Source organism: Cannabis sativa, chromosome 5 (assembly GCF_029168945.1).
Source record: "Cannabis sativa cultivar Pink pepper isolate KNU-18-1 chromosome 5, ASM2916894v1, whole genome shotgun sequence".
NCBI lineage: Eukaryota > Viridiplantae > Streptophyta > Magnoliopsida > Rosales > Cannabaceae > Cannabis > Cannabis sativa.
Window position 1 is genome coordinate 32,965,165 of NC_083605.1, and position 17,134 is coordinate 32,982,298.

The window sequence follows — 17,134 nt, forward strand, 5'->3', positions numbered from 1 at the left end:
TATATACATATAATCATGAAATAAATCATGTGAACCATGCAACATAAAATGTTATTTCTGATCTTTAGTAATAAGTAAATCTGATTATATGAAATGAGTTTTATTTAGGGCACAAAACCCAACAAACATAGTGTTACCAACACTAGTACTTGATGAATATTGAGTGTATATGGTAGAACGATCAGTTGTACTCATGGTACGAACAAATCCTGCCAACACTAGCATTAGAAAGATACTTGGTGCATGTGGTATAGAGGTCATACTATCATTAAGAACATTCGAGACTCATTATACGCATAGGATGCGGGTCAAACTTATAGCTAGGTGTATGGGCGCCTGAGTTAAGAGACAGGTTATATATTTATATGTTTTATGTTTTTCTTACTAAGTCTGCCGACTCACAGATATGGTTTCATGTCTATGTAAAGGCAAGGGAAAGGCTAAGCAATAATGAGTCTGAAGCTTGTTGGTAATTGTACATATCAAGATAGTTAGGCCTAGAGTGTTTGGTTCTTCAGGACAACTTAGGCTCAGATTTTGTATTCATTGAGTGACATCTTTTGCTTATGATGTATTTTGAAATATTTAGAAGTTAAAATACCGGATCCCAAAAATTGTAAAAGATATGTTTATTTAAGCAAAGTTTATTTTATTTATAAAAATTTAAATAAATCAAACCTTCCACTAAACTCTTTGATTAGAAAAAGTGACACAGTAATTTAAAAAATATTTTAGCGCGCCTAAACAAATAGAGCATTACAAAAATGCCCTCAAAGTTAGCATTGGTGAGAAGGTGTTATGGTAGCACGCAAAATATACTTATAAAAGACTGACATATTGGATGTCTACAACCTCAGGAAGATCAAAGCTACTCGAAAATATGTATGGTGCATGTATGATAGTTAATAATCAACTTAGTATATATTTTACAGTTTCTGTTATTAATTTTTTATTGTTTACAAGTGTCATGCAGCGTGACCTAAAAAATGGATTGAAAGATGTATATGCATTACTCAATCATGCAACTATGGTCATTGATGGCGGAGAGTTAATGAGCGTGTTGCTAGGCTTTTGAGCAGTTGAGCAACATATAAGCAGATTGATTTCTTATTTTCCCAAACACCTTGAGTAAGTGCTTTTATAATTTTCTTTGTGTTTGTATAAACAATAATTGGTATTAGTATAATCTTATAAGTTTGTTTGAATATGTTTAGCAAAAATTGGATGGTTGTCCTCATCCAAACGGGGTAGTAGAGTGTAGTATTTCTAGATTTGTTAAATAATCTTGTTTGTCCAAAAATTCAACGATGTGTTCAAATGTAAATTTTAGTAGTTTAAAGATCTATGAATAGCACTATTTTTCCATCTTTAATCATCACTAATTTATGATTAACTTTATTTTATGTTTATGTAGTGCTCTCAAGAGGTACTACTTTGAGATAAAAAATCAACGATTAGTACCAGTACCATTCACTGAATACACATGTCTAGAGCAACCAGATTCAATCTAGTGTGGGTATTATTTATTATTATTTTTTTTGAAAGGAAGTATGTTATTTATTCAAATCAAATCAGCTGTTACAGGAGCACTAATAAATTTAGGACAAGCATCTGTCCACAAATTTGAAACTAAGATAAACACACGAGTTATTTTCACAAATAGAAATTTTTTGAAATACTTTTATTATAACTTATTAATTAACGATTTGACTAGTTTGTTGCATTTTAAAAAGAATGATTCCTCATTGACAAGAAAATCAATGAAACGCGTGATAAATAGGCAAATTAAGCATGTCACACAAGTGATGGTAGCGGGCAAATGATCAAGAATACTAGTAATGGCTAGAAGTTAATTTATTTTGTTGGACTAGTTATTTTTAGGTATATGTGCATATATATATTTTTGACTAATTAGGATTTTTGCCCCTTGAACTTTGACATGTACCAAATCATGCCCCATGAACTTTTAAGGTCATTGAAAACGCCCCCTGAACTATTGAGATTGTTGGATTTAAGGACTTTTTCCTAATTTTAGTAAAAAAGTCTAACATGGATGAAAGTTCAGGGGGCATAATTTAGTACATACCAAAGTTCGAAGGGCATGATTTGGTAGATATCAAAGTCTGGGGAACATGGTTTAGTACATAAACAATCATTGAAATAGTAAAATTGAATAAAATTAGACAAAAGTCCTTAAATCCAACAATCTCAATAGTTCAGGGGGCATTTTTCAATGGCCTTAAAAGTTCAGGGGGCATAATTTGGTACATGTTAAAGTTCAGGGGGCAAAAATCCTAATTAGCCATATATTTTTGAGATATATAGTCTAATTTGACCAATGTATGAAGTTTTCTTTTTTAGATATATCTTTATTCTTAAGCATTGTTATTGTTGTTATGTTTTTTTGTCATTGTATACTAGAACTCTGAAATATGAAAATGCAGGGAGGGAATTGCAATAACATTTTTAATTTCTTCCTTGCCTCAAAATGTTCGTCGGACTAGAATCAACGGAAATATTGTTTTTGCTATCGATTACAGTCAAACGGAAACCTTTCCTGTCGCATAAGGGGACTTTTCCCGTCGATTACAGTCTGATGGATAATTTTCCCATCTATTTATAACCGTCATTTAAGGTGACTTTTTCCGTCAGTTATAAATCGTCACTTAAAGTTACTTTTCCCGTCGATTATAAACCGTTACTTAAGGGGTCCATTTTTATGGCGTCCACATAGCCGACAGTTTTATGAACCAATAGAAAGAGTATTTTTCAAACAGTTTTAAACCGACGACAAATGCCAATTTTGTAGTAGTGAATATTCCACACCACAACACGACGCCCAGCCCCACCCTTACCTCGACACAAACTCTGGATGTCAGCCTTAGGACCTGGACCCAAACTCAAACCTCAAACTCGGCCTCGATCCCAGACCTAGACCCGAGTATGAGAGAAAATATATATAAAAAAATATGTTAATACAAAAAAAAAAAAAAAATTGAAAATAAAAAATAACATTTTGTTGTTTTTGAATTTTAGGTTTTTGAACTCCATTTTCAAAAAAGTGTTTGTTTAGGGCAATTTTCAAAAATATATATTTTTTATGTTTTATTTATAATTTTATGGTATAAAATTATTATTTACAAAGTACGTTTGTAAAATTTTAAAATTACAAAAATAAATTTTATTTAGCAAAAAGTAAGAAAAAAAACTAAATAACAACGAAAAATCAACCTCACCATAACTATAAATAAATTATAAAATAATAAAAAATAACATGATAACTATAAATAAACTATATAAAAAAATTAGTATTTATACTGAAAATATATTTTTGTAAATAAAATATTAAAAGAGTAAAAGTAAAAAAGAAAAATTGTATTAACTTATTTTTGAAATTTTTTTGAAAAATTTTATTCTATATGAATTTTTTAAAAAATAAAAATATATTAGATACGATAGAAAATATATTTTTTTTTGTTTGAATATGAACTTTCGTATAGGTTAAATAATTCTATTCGTATAAATTCCCTCCAACAAATCTGTGAGTGGAATTATTTTTTCTCAAAAGTAAAAACACATTTTTGTTTGTTAGATTCTCAGATTTTTTTTTTCACCTATATTTTCGTTTGTGAAGTAATTTTTTTTCAACAATTTGTAATGTATGCAGGGCCGGCCCTAGGCATAGGCGGGCTAGGCCCGTGCCTAGGGCCCACACTTTCCGGGGGTCCGAAATAAAAAAATAAAAAAATTATTAGGCTTTTATTTAAGTAAAATTTAAGTGTATTATAAGCAATAAATATTTATAGCTTAGTTGGTTGAGGTGGATGTTATAAAGTCCAAGGTCATGAGTTCAAGTCCTATAGCTTAGTTGGTTGAGGTGGATGTATGTCTGATTTATTGTGTATTAATTACCTTATCAACTTAAGATTTTTTAAAAAACAATTAGTTGTTATTATTTAGAAAGAAAAACCCAATAAACAGTAATGAAAAGAAATATATAATATCTTCATAGTATACAATACAATTAATCTCTAGAAAAATCTCGTACAATTCCAACACATATACGCATAACAGATATTATCCCTTTAAAAATCTTAAACGTCTAATTAGATTCCATTAATTAAGTTTTTCTTTTTCTAAAACCAGAAAGAAACAATACAAATTAGTGTGAACAAAGAACCGACCATGTTTTTTTTTGTAATAATTTTTAATGTAAATGAAATAGAAAAATAATAAAAAGATAAATTTTATATTATTTTTTGAAGGAAAATAAAAATAAAAATATATATAAATAAGAAAAAGTAAGCTTATGGTCCACGAGAAGAGTCTACCATTCATTTTCATTCTACGCTGTTTTGCGTCAAAATCAAATACCGCTGTATTCCTTTCGGTTTTTCTCGGGAAACAAACAAAACTAACTCAAACAGCCTAGCGTCCGTGTACCAAAGTATACCCATATATCTTAAACCACCATTAACACCCATGTATTACCTCAATCAGATTCTTTAGAACCCTCTCTTATCTGGGATTTCTTTGTTATCAAGTTGTTCTTTTTGTTGGCTTTCTTGTATGGGTCTTGGTTTTTCTTTGTTTTTCAATTCGGGCCCAGATGGGTCGATGGGTTCGCAATCAAAGCCTGGTCTTGGGGACTTGCCCGAGAGCTGTGTCGCTTCGATTATGGGATATTTGGAACCCTCTGAGATTTGTCAATTGGCGAAGCTGAATCGGGTTTTTCGTGGAGCTTCTATGGCGGATTTTGTTTGGGAATCGAAATTGCCTTCAAATTATCGGATTCTTGTCCAAAAAGTATTGGGGGATTCCATGGGAAATTTGGGGAAACGAGAGATTTACGCGAGGCTTTGTCGGCCTAATACTTATGATGATGGTACCAAGGTGTGTTCTGATTTTCATATTCTTCTCTGCTGTTTATTTACCGAGAAAACCCAAAACCCCCCAAAAAAATCAGTTTTCGTTTTTGGTTAGAAAATGAAAATAATAATCACGGAAACCCTCTTCTTTTTCATTTCTTTAGTAAAAATCTCGTGTTTGGCTGATGAGTAAACATGGTAGAAAATGAGAAATTCTCAGGTTTGGATCTCAAATTTCTAGTTCTTTCATATGGGATTAGAAATACTTCTATGGTTATGTCTTCTAGAAGATTAATTTTCTTTTTTTGCTTCGAGTCCATAGGAAAACTTAATAGGAAGAAGGTGCATAGAACTGTGAACTCTAAATTTAATTCTTTAGTAGTTTTAGAAAGACCATTGACTAAGTCATTGGAAGAAGTAGAAGGTATTGAATTGGAACAAAGATGGTATTGGTAGACTAGTCTCTTATCTCTTATCATGTTTTCTCGGTGACCAAACAGAATTTCATGCTTTGAATAATTCAAGCCATTTAGAAAGACTATTGACTAAGCCATTTGTGTTGCTTGCAGAAAGTTTGGTTGGACAAAACCACAGGTGGAGTTTGCTTGTCTGTTGCTTCAAAAGGATTATCCATCACCGGAATTGATGATCGAAGATATTGGAACTACATTCCAACAGAAGAATCTAGGTAAAAATCGAGTATCATTTTTTATTGTTTGTTTGTTTTCCATGTTATTTTTTCTCTCTTATTGTCTTACTTTATGTTGTGAGGTTTCATTGAAACGGGAATGTTTGTATCAGTATTATCATGTATATTATCGATGGATGAGGAAAGTTCAAGTTTTACGGGGATTTCCTTGCTCGAATTTTCTGAAGTATGTTTTTTTTGGTTACCCTTTTTGTAAAATCTCTATTCTGTGGTTTTTGATTTTTAAATGAATTGACTTTTTATTTGCAATGAAAGTTTGTGGTTATCATTTTTTAAAATCGCTTTTAGATTTTGTTTGTTTATATGCTGTCTTATGTCTTCTAATCTGAAAAGCAAAGCTACAGATTAGATTTTGTAAAAAAAGAGATGCTTTTGTTTTCTGTTTCTGTCCAAAAAGAAAATCAAAATCACTTACTAGAAAATAGAGTGTAAATTATATTTATGTTTGTCTGAAACTACTTAGAGTCAGAAAATCGACACTCTCCTCACAAAAGGGAGGTCCTAAGTTCGAATCCCCTCTCTTCAATATCAAAAAAAAATAAAAATAAAGAATGAGTGAGAAAATAAAGCTTCATAGTTTGGGTCTACTGATGCGAAATTTTATCAACTTCTGGTGTTACACTGATGTTGTATATTGATAATGAAATGATTGCTGCAACTGATTCTGAATTATCTTTCCTCATTTGTAGATTCCAAACGGTTGCATACCTTCAACAAATTTGGTGGTTTGAAGTTGATGGTGAAGTTGAGTTCCCATTCCCACCGGGGACTTACAGCCTATACTTCAGGCTGCAATTGGGAAGAGCGAGCAAAAGGTTTGGCCGCCGAGTCTGCAATACTGAGCGCGTTCATGGTTGGGACCTAAAACCAGTACGGTTTCAGCTATGGACTTCAGACGGTCAGAGCGCTACATCTCAGTTCTTCTTAACTGAACCTGGGAGATGGAATCTATACAGAGCTGGGGAGTTTGTAGTAGACAATGCCCATGTTTCCACAAAGATTAAATTCTCCATGACCCAGATTGATTGCACTCACACAAAAGGTGGGCTTTGTTTAGACTCTGTATTGATACTTCCAAGCCAGTTTAGAGAAAGGTTAAAGCACTTTTAGATTGCCCTTTAACCTATACTACTAGGAAGGTTGTGTTATATATAGAGATAGTCAATATCAAGAAGAGCCATATTACAGTAGCTCTTTGTAGTCTAAGTGTGCATGTAAATTTGTAAGTGTATATTGTTTATTCATTTTATTTTATAGTGTTCTACATTTTCAAGGTTGTTTGCCTCCTTGTACGGATTTTTTTTTTTGGAAATAAAATGAGTTGATGTTTGCGTTGAATGGTATATTGTTTTAATGGGAACCGTAAAATTATTACATGGGCAAACTTAAATTAATGTTCCAATTATCGAATATTTACAATTATATATAAAAAATGCTCACTATTTTATAGCATGTAAATGGTTTAGTTTTTTTCAAAAAAAAAAAAAACTAGTCAAAACTCACTCCGAAGATCCGAGAACATGCATTTCTGACCTCTGCCATTTGGTCGTAGCTGTGCTCTCGCAACTGGTACAAGACAACATAAATCGACTTCAGTAAAATAGGTATAACTCTCTTAATTTTTATCCAAATGACCTGGTTCAACTTGCTTTGGAAAGATAATTTTGATACGGATGAAAGTGTGTCTCACAGCCATGACTCAATTCTGGAGTTATCAGGTCCAAAATTAGCTTACAAGGAAATCTGGTGCATTTTACTCGAAAATTGGAAAATGCGGCTAAGCGAGGTTTGGTGGAGCACACTGCCACGGCCTATGTGGCGTTGTGCGCGAGCATTGGCAGTCTAAAACGCATGTGTTCAGCACTCTATTTCAAATTGGTGCATCCTCAACCAAAAATAACCAATTGTCTAATATTTGTGGAATATTTGCCTAGATACAAGGAGGTTATTATTGATATTTATTTATGTGTAATATTTTATTCATAAAAAGGAGTGGTATGCGGGATTCGTTAGTGAAATATCCCGATGTGTGAGGGATCACTAACTAACCCTCTAGCCTATATATACATCAAGTACGATGCTGAGGAAATGATTTTTTTTTTTTGTGCTTCTTCTTTTGGAGACCTTTTCCTCTCTTTTGGATCTTCTACTCTGAAATCTTCTCCTTGAAGTTCACTTGAAGTCAACCAAGAACACCACATTGATTCCTTGACCTTCTCTATTAACTCCACCATACCCAGACCTTAAAACACCATTTAATACACACTTTTTTCCACAAATTATTTGTTTCTTGTTCTCAAGAACTTTACAGCCTTTAATTTAGATCAGATTCATGAATATCAAGTCTCCCATGAGCCTTATATTTATAAATCTTGATTAAGATTTCATTTAGAAATCTTTTGCTATACTTTTATCCACACTCTTGAGAACATAATTCTGGCGTGTCGTATCCAATCAATAAAACTACAAGTAGACGCAATCCTATTACCATCGCGATATGGGGTGAGCTACTATAAATCCCTGGTGTCCATTTAATTTATTGTGGTTTTATTAGTCAGATTAATTCACTATGATCCTCTTTTATTTTACGATTTTCTTAGATCAGTTAACGAAAAGCCGCGTCAACATTTTATTTTTTTCTCATATATTGTGTAATTTCTATTACTGTTTAATATAAATTATTTAATATTAATTAAAATATTTTTTTCACATCACCAAAATCACTTAAATATAAATATAAATGATTCGTTTTAAATTCTTCAACAACAAAATAAAATAAATTATTATTTTATATATTGATCAACAAATTAAAATAGAAAAACAAAAATTAAAAAAAAACGAGAAAAAAATAATGATATGTAAAAAGTAAATAAACAAAAATAAAAAAAAAATTAAAAAAAAAAAGAGAAAAACATAGTTATACGTAAAATAACTTATTTTACATATTAGATTATATTTTCTTTTGCATATAAATAATTACATTTGATAAAGTTTTGAAAAATATATGCACTATGTATTATAAATATGAAGAAATTACATTTTATACAATTTTTTTTACCTTTCTTTTATTACTCTTTAATTTATACCCACTTTTATAAGTTATATTCTCATTGTGTATTCAGGACTCAAATTTTGATAAGCTATGTAAAGTTATATTTGGTACTTTAATTATAAAAAAGAGTATTTATTAATTAAAATTATTTTACAATTATATTTGATTAATATGTAATAAAAAAAAATAGTTCTCAACTTATTCCTAAAAGAATTGTTAGTTTTTATATTTTATTAAAAAATAAAATAAAAAGAAAAAAGCTAAACCAAACAGTACTAATTTAATTTCATTATTTTTTTTATTGGGATAATTACATAAAATACCATTTTTTTAAAAAAAAAATTACAATTTTATATTATAATTTTTATTTTTTCATTTTTACAGTTTTCTATACAAACTACACGAAAACAACAAAAAAAAAACTACGTAAAAGTAACAGAATAATATCATCTAAACAAAATCAAAACAACAACAAAAAAATAACATACATATAACAAAAATTTAACAACAAATTAATAAATGTATAACATAAAAAAAATCATATTTTCTGTAAATAAAATCACAAAAGTATTTAAAATTCTGTACAATGCCTATTTTTATTCCATATCACACTAAATAAAATCTAGTCCCTAAAATTATCTGAGATCAAATGGGTGGAGAAAGATCGCACCAAGTGATACTCTTTTCTTGTAACCGAAAAATAAATAATAGAACAGGCAGGCAGTACCATGGGGCACTCTACATTAGGACAACAGTGGTCACCGTTTGATTGTAAACTTTGTATTTTTTTTCTCCAATATTACAAGTAAGATAACTCAACTAATGTATCCAAAACAATCATAACAGATAAAACAATATGTAAATATTATTTCTTAAAAAAAAATACATTTTTTGGTTAAAAATAATAATATTACCATCAAGTATCAACATCCCAAAAATGATTTGATGGGATCAAATTAAGATGCAATGGAAAACCAAAACCTTCAATAGCATGCCTTAAGTTGGTGAACAAAAATTCACAAAAATGGATTGTTTTCCTTTCTTCTACCACTTTGTGTTTAGTTCAAGTAACATCTATATGGCCTTATTAAATACTATCAGCTGAGGCCTGAACTACCTCAAGGCATTGTGGGAGTCTCAACCTAAGAGCAGGGAATGTCTCCACCACCATAACATAAAAGATGGAAGATTTATATGCTACATTTAAAGACGAAATCAGCTCATTAACTTGGTTGTTACTGATTCTCCGCAGGCTTGCGATAAGGCATGTATCGTTGATCCTTTGCAGCATTCTTTTTCCTTCTTTTCTCAATATAGGCTTCAAGCTTGCCAGATCCCTGCTCATATGAGAATAGTTCATTAGTAATTTAGTATCCAGACTTGCTGCGAAAGTGATTTTATAATACATGTCCCGTGTTCTCTACATACCTGAAGCTGTTCATATTTTTCAAGGAGTCGTTGTTTTCGGACATCAGCTGCAATTAGAAATGCAAGAAGGAGTCAAATTGGATCATGTATACATCTTATTATACAGATTACCTATATAGAGAAAGAGAAATCAAGAGAGGGAGAGAAAGTACATTTCTTAAGATAAAAGGGTTTTTTCCCCTGCTTTACTGCTTCTCTTTCTTTTCTCTTATGTTCAGCCAAAATAGCATTTTCTCTATGCTTTGTTGAATCAGGCTTCAGCTGTTTGTTCTGCAATAATTAAAAGAAAAACCATAAATATTTTACAAAAATTTTATACAAAATCTAAAGGAAGGTGTTCAAGTAAATGAATAGCATGAGCAAAGCACTTACGATCCAAGATAGTTGGTTCTTTAGCTCTTCAACGACTTCTGGATCACGCGATTTCTTCAATTGCTTGCCTAGTTCCTACAAAATCCAAGTCAAAACTCAACAAATAGGAAAATCGAGATTGAAGTAGAAAACACAACTAGTCAAGAAACTCACCTCCTTTTCAGCAGGAAGCTCCTCCTCGAAAAGAAAATTATATCTTTTTTTAAAGCTGAAGATCCCACACAATCATATATATGTCAAAACATTTTTTGTTATTTAGAAAAAGTATATAATGTCAAAACATAAAATCAAATAACCAACTTGCGAGTCATGACAAAAGCATAAACTCAAACTGTGACCTTTAAATGACAGTCTTTTGTTTCTGTTTTTTTTTTCTTCTTATTATTATTCATATATGTATAGATACACATTTCCAGGTTGGTAAATATTAGTATTAAGAATGACATCTTCAAGAGACTGAATGCTTACCCATCATTATCAAGTGTACCACATAAAGACTCAAACCGTGGGTCTCGTAGGACCTAAAAGAAACATTAAGAATAAGATCTGTTAAATAATAAAGCTCTACAACATAAGGAGCTAATACACACAAGAAACTCAATCAGTTTTACAATGTGTAATAAACAAATGATGAATCAGGAAGTTAGGATTCCTTAAGAACAAAGTAGTGGTCATGTTTCTCTTATCATAGTCCAGAAGCAGCCACCTTAGTAATCTCATTCAAAAACAGTTTAAGCAAACTACCAAAACAATGTAAAAATTGAACATCACGAGACCAACAAAACAATCAAATCCCATATACTCATATACCAATTTTAAACATGATATAACTTAAAAACCTACAATTATCAACAAAACTAACCTTTTTAGGAGCTTGAACAACATCTCTAAATCGACCAACTGGCTTCTTACAACTAACTTCCATTGGTCTTCAAACACAAATACACATAAATTAGCAACCTCATCAGCCACATAACCACCAATGTGTGCGTCTTGCGTATACATATTCAGACTAGAATTACCTGTTCTTATTGGCACGACCAACCTTCTTCTCTTTGTTGTCCTTTCTAGACACTGAATGTGACCCATTAGAGCGTGCCTTCTGCAACTCCTCGAATGTCACATCTGCTAGTTCCCGCTCTATCTCCTCCTCCTCCTATTATCAACCCAGAAGATAAAATAATACTTTTTTTTTATCCAAACTAACTCATCAATATTGTTAAGAAAAAAAAAAGAGCTTTTTCAGAGTCAATGGTTACTCACATGTTCAGAGGAAGAGGATGACAATGGTGATTCGATGTCCTCTTCACTATCGGGAAACTCTACTTTCTTTAACTTAGAAAATTGGTTATTGGGATTCTTCATCTCGATTTCAAAACAAATTTCCCTAAATCACAGTTACAAAGAAAGGGAAAACCTTGTGAAATTGGAGCTTGAGTCGGAGCTGTTAAACTTGCAGGGGAACCGAAGAGGTTCTTTGAGACTCAGATAATGAGGGAATTTTTAGGGTTTATTCTCTCTCTTTTTTCTCTGTAAATATATTATTTAAATTTAATTAAAAAATAGTTGAATAAATTGATAATGATAAAGATATATAAGCACTTCTTTCCAAAAGGTTGGGAGAGGCACTTGCGTTGCAAGTGCACTATTTTGAGTCTTAGAATACAATCTAGAAATATGTAAAATTGTAGTAAGAAAACATATATGAACAGGCAAGATCATTTAATCAATAAACACCTAAGTTTACACTTTGACATATCAAATTCAAATGTGATGATGGCCCTAACAAAAATGAAATAGCTCCTAAAAGATGAAACAAATGAAGAGTTAGTAAAATATATATAAAACAAAATATATAAAAGGCGAAGAATGTTTTGTAAGTAGAAAACAACGTTGATAGAGGTTGAAGACATCATTAAATCATTTACAAAATTTAAAATCACAAGTTTAAAACCTGGAAAATGAATATTTACGAAGAATTTCAACTGAAGTAGGCAAAGAGAAGCAATCAATTCTCTAATGAATAATTTAATTTTATAACCCATAAGCCTCTACACAACTTTCAACACTCCATCTATCCTCTATTGAAGCTTAAATATGTCAAATTCAATAGATTCAATTTTATCATACATATTTACTATACTCCTGATCGTAAAGTATAACAAGATCCCCATTCAAACACTAATTGGATAGTTAAGCAACAAAAATGAAAGACATTAATTATGGCTGTGTTTGTGTTTCAGTCAGATCACAAGCTCATTAATTTTCTATCCATGTACACACAAAATAATAGAGTACATAATAATACTCCATGTAATTCACTCAAATCAATTAAAGCAACAAAAAGACGACATGCAAGTAAAGAGCCATATCAGTATCAGAACTCACTAATCCAACTTTTAAAAGAATTGATAAACAAAAATCTTGAGCTTGTAAAATAAGTTGTACTGCTGGTTGATGATATACTGTCTAATTAATTAAAACAACTTACATATGTCAAATTGGAGATATAAAAATTTGGTTATGAATACTTATACTGAGTCGATTGATCTTAAAATATAAAAACCCCATCTTTCCAATAATAAAGGACACTAAGAAGACCACAAAATAGGAGAAGCTTAACAAACACTTCAATATAATTTTCATTATCCAGAATAATAACTCAACATTATACAAGCAGTATAAGAAGAACAACTCACCCAACAAGTTGAGATTTTCAGAGCTAAATAATCAAAATTTTACTGTTTTCCAAATAATAGCCACAACTTTAACTTACTGCTTTATTTGTCGAGAAACAACGTCGGGATTCGCGAGGGGGAAGGAACCTTCGAGTTCCGTGAGTTCTCAGGTTGCGTCGCTTCAAGTGGCGGTGGTGGTGACGCCGTGGTAACGAGAGCACCGACAGGGAGAAAGGGAAGCTGGGCTCGGGGTTTCGAGAAAAAGGAACGGCGGTCCACCTGAGGTGAGAGGGGAGGGTCGACGGTGCTCCTTCCGCCGCAAGCAGAGAAAGAGAGAGAGAAAGAGATAGGTTTCAGTTTTACTATTTTCCTTTCTTTCTTTTTCCTTTTCATAGGGCTTCCTTGGTATCAAATCCCGGATTCATTCAATTTTATGAATTTGAAAATCAGTTAATCATTTAATATATCAATAACCTAGTGGTATTGTTTTAACTTTTATAATCTTTATTTTTTATTTATTTATTTATTTTTTTTTATATATTGGCAGCTAAATTACTTAAATTTTACGGTTTGTAACACTTAACCACAAAAATTAAAATTTTGGCAGCTAAACTACCTAAACGTTCCGTTTTGCTCTGCACACCTCCGTCTAAAAATTACAGTTTTTTTTTTTTTGTTAAGAAAGGATTTTATTGAAAGAAAAGGCAAAAACAACTACAACAGACTTGCGGCAACTGCAGGAGCTAAGTCCTTTAGCAGGCCTTCAGAGCAGGGCACATCTCGCCCAACCCGCTACAGCATCAGCCACACGGTTCTCAGACCGAGGGCAATGCACAAACACAACAAGATCAAAACACTTACAAATACATCGACAAGATTCAAAAACAGGGTAAGTGCCCCAAGCATAAGGCAAACAACCATTTTTCAAGGCCATGATCGCCACCTTAGAGTCCGACAGGACTTTGATCTTTTTAGCACCCAAATCGCACGCCATTTGTAGAGCCAAGTAAATAGCCAACAGCTCCCCTTCGAGAACCCCAGAAACCGTATGGAAGCGAGAAGCAACCCATGAATCCCCAACATCAGCAACATTAACCTTGACAGCTGCAACACCAGCAGCCCCATTCAAGATAGATGCATCCGAGAAGAAACACTGCAAGTCATCAATATTCTGAAAATCCAACTCGACGTCAATATCCTCAGACCGATCCATAAGATTCAAAGGCGCCAGCCGCATCTCCATCTCCTTAACTCTGAGATTAATATCTGAAATCAATCTTGCCAAAGAGAAAGAACACCCTTGGAAAATGATCTTGTTTCTCCACTTCCAAATCATCTCACATAGACAGGCTGAGAATAAGAGAAGCCTTTCATCCTTTACTTGGGCCCACCAGCAACCAAAATGAGACATTTCCTCCCAGTGCAAGTCATCAACACGAATTCCCCAGGCACTTTGAAACCACACAGCACGTGCAACACTGCAGAAACAGAACAAGTGAAGTACAGACTCTGTTTCCTCATGACAAAATGGACAGCTTTTATCTACCAAACCCAAACGAAGTTTGGAAGGTAATATATCAGACCAGGCTTTCCATAGGACCAGTTTCAAACGTGGATGAATATTAGACTGCCATAATCTCTCCCAGACCTTGAGGGGTCTTTTAAATCTGCCACATTGACTTACCCAATAGCCACTTTTCACCGTGAAATGCCCAGACTTGGACCCCTTCCAAGTCTAAAAATTACAGTTAAATGCCACGATAAACTGTCCACGTGTACACATTTGTACACGTGACAAATTTTTAGTGGTCCACGTAATATTAGTTTTAAAAAATAATTATAAATATTTAAAAATAAATAAAAAATCAGAAAAAAAAAATTTAAAATATTTTTTCTTTTTTACTTTTTTTAATTTAAAAAATTAAAAAAATTAATTTTTTTTTTTGCTTTTTTTTTTTCTTTTTCTTCTTCTTTCTTCTTTCTTCTTCTTTTTCTACAGATCTTTCCCAGGTCCCCTTTCTCTCTCTCGTCTCACCACCACTGGAAACTAACAAGGGAGAAAAAAAATCGCCATTTGTTGGTTCTTCATATCCAAAAGATTTTTTAATGAATTATATAAACTATAATGATTAATGTTTACCTAGGCTGTAATTTGGACACTGGTACAGAAGCATAGCAAAGTTCATCGTCATCCTCAGAATCTTTACTATACCCAATATTGTCCATTGTATCCCCTTCCATCTTCCAGTCAACACTCTAAATAGTCCTATACCCAAATTCTCATAAACCTTCACAGTTTCCTGACACAAAATTTTTAAATTTTAAAATATTATTGTAAATTACCCAGCAATATTATTACTTGGCACAACTTCAATTAGAGAGCCATTAAGAAAAATGGAGATTCATACCGCCGAGAAAATAGAAAGGCCGAAGCTGGGAGATGCCGACTGCCGAGAAGGGGAGAGAGATGAGTGAAACGGAGAGAGAAGGTTGGTGGAGATCGACGCCGACAATAGGAGTCGAGAAGAGAGAGGGAATCGTGGAGGGTGAGACGTAGAGAGAGGGAAAATTACAGTAAGGGTTACAGAAGAAAAAAAGAAAGGAAGAAGAAGAAGAGGAGGAGTTGTCGAGGGTTACAGGAAAAAAAGAAAAAGAAAAAGAAAAGAAAAAAATAGAATTTTTTTTTATTTTTTTAAAATTATTTTTCTTTTTAAAAAATAAATTATTTTTAAAATTTAATTAATTTTCCAATATTTAAAATAATTAAATTACGTGGACCACTAAAAATTTACCACGTGTACAAGTGTGTACACGTGGACAGTCCATCGTGACACTTAACTATGATTTTTGGACGGAAGTGTGCAGAGCAAAACAGAACCAGGGTTTAGGTAGTTTAGCCGCCAAAAATTCGATTTTTGTGGTTAAGTGTTACAAACCGTAAAGTTTAGGTAGTTTAGCCGCCAATATCCCTTTTTTTTTTTTTTGATAAATCAGATAATTGTATTGCCCGAACCAATCTTTACATCCTACTAGCACCCTATAAACAGGGCCTAAGGAAATCTATACAAATTCAACTGCATCCTGCTATACTTTTGTATTGTATATACTTTATAAAGCATGAAACCAATCTTTATCTACAATCTTGATTTTCGTTGGCAAAAGCATAGAAATTCGAAGCTTTAAACTCCACTTAATGTCTTCGATCAACCTGGTGGAGTTTAATTGACTCTCCTACCAAATAATGGCATTCCTTGACCCCCAAATGTTATAAACCAAGGCAGCAATTGCTGCAGCATAAACTTGCTTCCTAAATTTGGTGATTTTTTCCTTGCCAATCCATCTCACCAATAGAGGAAGGTTGTTGGTCCTTGCATTCCAATCCAACCATCTCTTAATCTCCATCAGGAAATAATCAGCAACACTGCACTCAAAGAATAGTTGCTGGCCATTTTCATTTTGGACATTACAAAGGCTGCAACTTTCATTTATTTGTATACCATATTTAACCAATCTATCTTTGGTTTTAGTCTATTGAGCATTACCAACCATAGTATTACACTATGTTTAGGAGTATTTAATCTGGCCCACACTTCATGACTCCAGACTAATTTGATTCGAGGTGATGTAAGCAGCTTGTATCCAGCTGCAATGTAGTATTTCTGCTTCTGAAACTCTACAACATTAGCTAGAGTTTTTATCTGGTCTTTTAGAGCTACCAGCTTCTTCCAGTACCAGCTGGAATGGACTGAAGCAGAGTAGCTCTACCAATCTTGCTTTTTGATGTACACACTATGTACCCATCTTAACCACAAGCTTTCATGTTTATTTGATATGGCCCAAACATACTTGCAAATGGCTGCCTTGTTCCACTCCTCTAGCTTTTTGATTCTCAAACCACCTGCTATTTTTGACTGACAAACATTCTCCCAGGCTACTGCTCCAGCACCATGGAACATTGATTGCCCTTTCCATAGAAAAGCTCTACAGATTGCTTCTATGGATTTGAGAGCTTTTCTTAGCATGATCA

At 32.6% G+C, this 17,134-nt stretch overlaps 2 protein-coding genes across 3 annotated transcripts; one reads left to right on the forward strand and one right to left on the reverse strand.

Annotated features, from left to right (window-relative positions):
* The first annotated feature begins 4,304 nt into the window (after window positions 1-4,304).
* Window positions 4,305-6,915, forward strand: LOC115716880 (F-box protein PP2-A12). Its single transcript, XM_030645794.2, has 3 exons — window positions 4,305-4,893; window positions 5,438-5,556; window positions 6,267-6,915. The coding sequence occupies exons 1-3, from the start codon at window positions 4,570-4,572 to the stop codon at window positions 6,685-6,687; spliced, it is 864 nt and encodes a 287-aa protein (XP_030501654.1). The 5' UTR covers window positions 4,305-4,569; the 3' UTR covers window positions 6,688-6,915.
* Window positions 6,916-9,474: 2,559 nt separating this feature from the next.
* LOC115716774 (uncharacterized) lies at window positions 9,475-13,580 on the reverse strand. 2 transcript variants are annotated; one of them, XM_030645671.2, is made up of 10 exons: window positions 13,206-13,580; window positions 11,693-11,959; window positions 11,452-11,585; window positions 11,292-11,358; window positions 10,898-10,950; window positions 10,583-10,637; window positions 10,430-10,504; window positions 10,210-10,327; window positions 10,058-10,104; window positions 9,475-9,966 (listed from the first exon to the last, which is right to left on the reverse strand). In XM_030645671.2, exons 2-10 carry the CDS (start codon window positions 11,792-11,794, stop codon window positions 9,865-9,867), a joined length of 753 nt encoding a protein of 250 aa, XP_030501531.2. In that variant the 5' UTR covers window positions 11,795-11,959; window positions 13,206-13,580; the 3' UTR covers window positions 9,475-9,864. The 2 variants fall into 2 exon arrangements, with proteins under 2 accessions (XP_030501531.2, XP_030501532.2); XM_030645672.2 differs by having other exon boundaries at window positions 11,693-11,816; window positions 13,206-13,574.
* Window positions 13,581-17,134: the final 3,554 nt, after the last annotated feature.